Genomic DNA, 6,171 nt, shown 5'->3' with positions numbered 1-6,171 from the left:
CTTGTTTTAATCAGAAATGAAAAGAGTTAAAAGTGACCAAAAATGATGGGAAAGGTGATAGAATGGGATTTTAAAAACCACAGAAATTGGATAGAGGTTGCAAATTAGAGTTGCCAAAAACAGACAAAAAAAGTAGTAGAAAAAAAAAAAGGTTTAAAGTGTCAATAAATGGCTTGAAAGTAGGAGCTATGGAAAAGTGGTGGAAAGGGTTTATAAGTGCCCAAAATGTCCTGAAAGTGGAAAAAATGTGCAGAAAAGACTTTGAAATTTGGAGTGGCAGAAATGGTAATAAAGTAGCAAAAATGGATTAATAGGAGCAAAAATACATCTCAATGGGGTCCCGACCCAAAGGTTGAGAACTCCTGGCCTATACCACATGTAACCACACAAGCGAAAAACTCTGAAGTATCCTCAGGACAGAAAGAAAGTTGCAGTTGATCAGTTGGTACCAGTGAGCTTGAGCTTGACGAGTGGGATTTAACAAGAAAAGCGTGCTGGTCTTTGATCCTTTTACGTTGGAATGGACTCATCCTATTATTACGCACAATATTTGATCATAATCATTGTAATCAATAATAATAATAATAATAATAATAATAATAATAATACCATTAATAATATACAAATAATGGATACAGAAGTGATACAAAATACTTGTCGAAACAAACATGAAATGAAAAACGAGATACCACAATCGGACATGCTTCAAAGCAGTTAATGTTTGGCAAAAAAGCAGTTTTGCTGTGTCATAAAAACCTCACAGTGAAAATAGTTATGCCCCTTCAGGTTTACAAAGCACAGTATTCAGTCAAAAATCAATATATATTTCTTCCCCTTTATCCATTTCTTCTTCATAGAAGAATCAGGCTGCACTAAAAATCAAAATTTTTCACCCAAGCAGGTGGAGCAACTCAGGTTTTTTTGTTTTTTTAAATCTTCCCATCTGTACCAAAAAAAGGAAAAATAGACCTCTCTGAAAGGGACAAGGTACTGCAGTGGCTGAAAGCAGCTCATCGCAGCTGCTCGTGCTCTAAAAAACCAAGCTGAGATGACAAGAGAATTGTGATTATCGCTGGAAAAAAAAAAAAAAAGGACAAACTGCCGCTGTAACCTTCATTAAACATCCTCACTTGTAGTTCTAGGATGGTTTATGGTCTGTTGGGTTGCAGTTTGCTGCCTGAGTGACAGACAAAGTCAATTATTTATACTGTTTTTGTGAAAACAAAAAGGAGCAGCCTTCTTCGTGACTGGTTGTCAGGCTAAAACCCCCCAAAAACCTTCTGCCATGTGATCAGTGCTGACCTAAGCAACAAAATACCAACATGTCCTGCTTTGCTTTTAGTAAATACTTTCATCTTTGGTCAATATATCCCTCTTCATTTTATACATATATTCATACACACAAATATGCATGTACATACACACTTATGAACGTGTAATAAACTGGATATTTGTGCAAGTATGTATTCACACTTCTTCATAACGAACTTTTGCACAAAACATTGAGATCGAAATAAATAATAATGCATAAACAAAAAACATGAGTACCTGTTTAAAACTGCAAACATAAAAAAAAGGACGTACACAAAGGGAAATAAAAAAAAGTAGCCATATGTACAGCGGTAAATCTTCTTTTGACACAGGCTAAAAGGCGTTGTTTTTAAATAAACAGACTTTGCATCTTTCGAGAAGCCTGAGAGAGAGGCTAGACATGAGAAAAACATCTATCCTCCAACATGTATGTGCACCAAAGTGTCGGTCGAACCAAAGCATTTTCCTCCCGTCGAGGACGCTCTTCCTGTCTGAAGAGTTCCCTTTTTCCTTTGCGGATTTAGATTCAAGTGACGGCGTCCGCTCACACGCTGTGAGTCCTTGCAGTGGGGGGATCGTTTGCTAACTGTTTGGTGGTCCTTCGTTCAGGAAGTAAGTTGTCATTTCTCCTTTCCCTTTTACCTTCACCACACCACGACACTCCAGCACGTAGCCTTTATTCGCTAGCACTTGATGGAGGTCTGTAGTCACCTGGGGGCAAATCAGCAGAGTTACAGGCAGCAGTTAAAATGAAGGCACACCGAGTACACTGCCCTCATTTATAAACCTTGCGTGAAAACGGCTGCAAATCTGAGTGCATGTTTGGTCGTATGACAGGACCGTGTCATTTATGAAACATTCATATCTAACCTATCCCAGTGTAAAAATGATCGGGTGTTTATAAATCCGGCGACTGAATTCTATCATCATGAACATGTTATGCCCTCCTGTTTTGGAGGCCCCACCCACTGAGGTCGAACAAGACAAGAACCTTTTCCAAGATGAAACCTCACATCAGAGGTGGAGCAAAACAAAGGTTTGCTTACTGAACGTGTTAGAACTGGAATTAAAGAAGCTCATTTAAATGCCCTGTGGACGAGAATCAGCAACTGAGCAGGTGACGTCTGCCCCCCTGTGTGCACTGAGAACAACTTCACAGCAGAGATCCTGGAGAGACGCACGGATATGACGTTTATATCAGCATCAGTCCACACGTTTTAGGCAATAAATATAACATTAAAAGAAATTAACAATCGAAACACTTAAAAAAACCTTAAAAAGGACTAAATGTTTTCCCTTGTTTGTGTTGCTTTTATGCCTTTAGCCAATTTCACCTATAATTTATCACATTACTGATTACTGCAGCGCATTTGTGAAAGTTTAAGGTACTATTTATATTTAAAAGCATGAATGAGGTCCTATTTCCTCTGTACAGCCCCCAGTGATGTGCTGTACGGAGGAAATAGGACCTTATTCTCCAAGACAGCTCATAGCAGTGCGTCCCGTGTACATGTGTGTGCACTGGGTAAACCTATGCGTGAAAGGAAAATCAAAAAAGTGGTATCAGTAATAACGTGGGCTTTTTTATTTTATTTTGTTTAATCCGTTTTAATAATTTCTGACCTGTTCTGAATGTGTGTCTGCTTATGCTTAAATGACAGCTGAGGCTTGTTTAATACTTTACAGTCAGATATGGCTTTGCTGCACCACAAATCTACACACTCAGGTTTGCGTACACAAGCTCAGACCTGACATGAGATCTGATCTTAGAGTACGATCACGTCAGAATTTATAAATACCGAAGCTTGCGTGAATTTGGTCGGACGCACATCATACGCTCAGATCTGAACGTACGAACGTTTGATAAATGAGGGCCTGTGTGTAAACTAGGTCACCTACCTGTATGCGGTCTGGTACACCTGTGCTGTCCATGCGACTGGCCACATTGACTGTGTTCCCCCAAATGTCGTATTGAGGCTTTCGAGCCCCGATGACCCCCGCCACCACCGGCCCGATGTTTAAGCCTGAGAGATTTAAGATGAATTCCAATCAAGGCAAACTGTTCTTGTGACTCCAAAGTTATAGAAAAGCGTAGAATTCGCTCACCTATCTTCATCTGGAAGTTGTTGAAGGAATGCTCGTTGATGTATTTCATCTGCTCTCTTAATCTCATGGCGTAGTCAGCTAGCGCAGTGATGTGGCTACGACCCTCCTTGTCGTAGGTGGAGTCGTTGAGACCTGAGGCCGCCATGTAGGTGGAGCCAATGGTCTTGATCTTCTCAAGCTGCCTGAACTTTTCCTCGCTGATGATCTTAGGTTTGAAGATAGAACGAATTACGCCTTTTTTCAGTGTAGATAACTTCAATCGTGTTGGGGGAACAACAAGCAGGACTCACCTCATCAAAGTCTGCGATGATCTCATTGAGCAGACGGAGGCACTCCACTCCCTCGTTGTTGGCCTCCAGCTCCACGTAGAACTCGGAGAAATTACTGATGGAGGCAAACATGACTGCCACACATTCACAGGACTGGTAGTAGAGCTCGTCGTTTCGTCGTTCTCGAGCCAAGAAGTGAGCAGCAACGTCCTTCGGTAGGATGTTGTGGAGCAGACGACGATTGTAGGCTTGTAGTTCCTCCATCTCCTCCTTCTCCTCTGTGGCCTGAGAGAAAGCATCAGCAGTTACTAAAGGTGGACTGATATGACATGCAACAAAATATTGCAATGTTAATTTGTCACAAGATGTATCGTCGAGGGTATGAGTAGTAGCACGAGAGGAGGGTCGGATAAAAAAAATAATCTAAATGATCTACTACAGTGTTTTTAACCTTTTTTGAGCCAAGGTACATATTTTCATACCATCAACCAAAAATGTAAAAAAATGAAACTTTGTAGCCTATATTAACAATATACAGTCATTCTTATCAAAGTGTCATGAATAGGAATCAAATAAACACAAATTATTTTATATTTTATCATCTTTCGTGTTTTGCATACTTGATACAGGTCATGGGAAGGATAAAAGTACATTTAGAAAAAAACATTAAATATGATTTGAACTACATACACTAATAAATGTATATTAGTGTATTAGAAATCTATAATAAATAAATCCTAATTTTTAGTCATGGACAATGTGACTGTTTTTAATTCTTATGGCTTGTCATCTTGTTTTGAGCTGGTGTTTCTAGAACTGCTGGTTTTTGATGTGCTGACGTATGAATGTAGGCATTGTTGTTGTAACTTTGTCTGCTGCTGACATTTCAGGTCCCTCTTGAAAAAAGAGATTTCTAATCGCAATGAGGCTTTTATCTGGTTAAATAATGGATATAATAAATAATAATAATGTATTTATTCCTACTGAGTTAAAACGGTCATACCCAGAGTAAGTATGTCTAGAGTTTAAGCCAAATAAAAATTTATTTTCCAACTGCATTTATTTTTTGTCTTTTTTTTCCTTTCCAAAAATATCGTACCGTATCACCATTGCGGGCCTATTATTGTCCATCGTAAATTACCAGTGCTGACTAAAAATTTTGGTCATAGTTTTCGTCGACTCCATATTTTTAAGTGACAATAACCAGACATTTGACTAATGACTAATATTAGAAATATATATATATGTGTGGATGAAAACTAAATCAAGATATATTAATATTTTTGTCGACTAATACAAAGAAACATTTATTGACTTAACATTTTCGTCAGTTTTCGTCGAATTTTTAAAGTGACTAATGACTAATTAATAAAAAAATATATATATATATATACATGTGGAAGAAAAATATATTGATAACACATTGATATTTTTGTTGACTAATAAAAACAAAATTTATGATGAAAATTTTTAAAGTGACAATAACAAGACATGTGGCAAATGACTAATTAAAAAAAATAAATGGATGAAAACTATACCAAGATATATTGATATTTTTGTCGGCCAATAAAAACAAAATTTTGTCGACAAAAAATTTTCATCATAGTTTTCGTTGACAATTTTTTTTTTTTTAAGTGACAATAACACAACATGTAACTTATGACTTATTAAAAACAATGTAAACATGTGAACGAAAATACAAAAAATATATTGATATATTTGTCAACTAATAAAAACCGAACTTTGTCGACCAAATCATTTTGTAATAGTTTTCGTCAACTACATTTTTTAATAACTAGACATGTGGCTAATGACTAAAAACATTTTTTTAAATACAAATGGACAAAAACTATATCAAAATATATTGATATTTTCATCGACTAATAAAAACAAGAATATAATTTCATCACATGGGATCTCATGTGGTCTTACGCATTGATCACATTTAATCTGTCTGTGTGTATTTACATACATTAATACTATCCCATATCAAGTTGATCAATGGTAACTTTAAAAAGTCTTACCCTGTTTATTTTTAATCGACTATATCTGTAACTGATTTAGTCGACTAAAATCTTAATGTCATTTAGTTTAGTTTGTAATAGTCCTGATGACTAAATTTTGACAAAAGCTAAATTAAATTTTAGTCAAAAGACTATGACTAAAACTAAATACAAATTTTGTGAAGATAAAAACATTTTTTTATTGATATTATTAAACCTGGGTTGAAACTAATGAAGTCAGAACAGTGTGATGGCGCCCTCTGGTGGACATACAGCACCTGTAGCTTCCAGAGGAAGTCGAGGCGGGCGGTAGATTCCACCTGCTGCGCGTGCAGGTACAGAGCCAGGACAAACACTGTGAGGATCACTGGAGTCATGACCCTCAGGGACACTTTGGTCACAACATATGGGCTGCACGGGTTTGCATAAGACAAAAAACAAAAAAAACATGGTCCGATATTCATAGAAAATACAGTAATACA

At 36.9% G+C, this 6,171-nt stretch overlaps 1 protein-coding gene across 1 annotated transcript in view; it reads right to left on the bottom strand.

The window, feature by feature from the left end:
- Window positions 1–1,494: 1,494 nt before the first annotated feature.
- The window catches only part of LOC114466876 (adenylate cyclase type 6-like), a 50,074-nt gene continuing 45,397 nt past the window's right edge, over window positions 1,495–6,171 (bottom strand). The window contains exons 20-24 of the mRNA XM_028452722.1: window positions 5,968–6,100; window positions 3,708–3,971; window positions 3,418–3,622; window positions 3,211–3,335; window positions 1,495–2,022 (exon numbers count right to left, since the gene is read on the bottom strand). Of these exons, the coding sequence (XP_028308523.1) occupies window positions 1,894–2,022; window positions 3,211–3,335; window positions 3,418–3,622; window positions 3,708–3,971; window positions 5,968–6,100 (856 nt within the window). The 3' untranslated portion in view covers window positions 1,495–1,893. The remainder of the gene's footprint in view (window positions 2,023–3,210; window positions 3,336–3,417; window positions 3,623–3,707; window positions 3,972–5,967; window positions 6,101–6,171) is intronic.

The sequence above is a fragment of the Gouania willdenowi genome, chromosome 7, assembly GCF_900634775.1.
Source record: "Gouania willdenowi chromosome 7, fGouWil2.1, whole genome shotgun sequence".
Classification (NCBI taxonomy): Eukaryota; Metazoa; Chordata; class Actinopteri; order Blenniiformes; family Gobiesocidae; genus Gouania; species Gouania willdenowi.
Note: the sequence above shows the minus strand (reverse complement) of the source record. Positions and strands in the feature narration are given on the sequence as shown.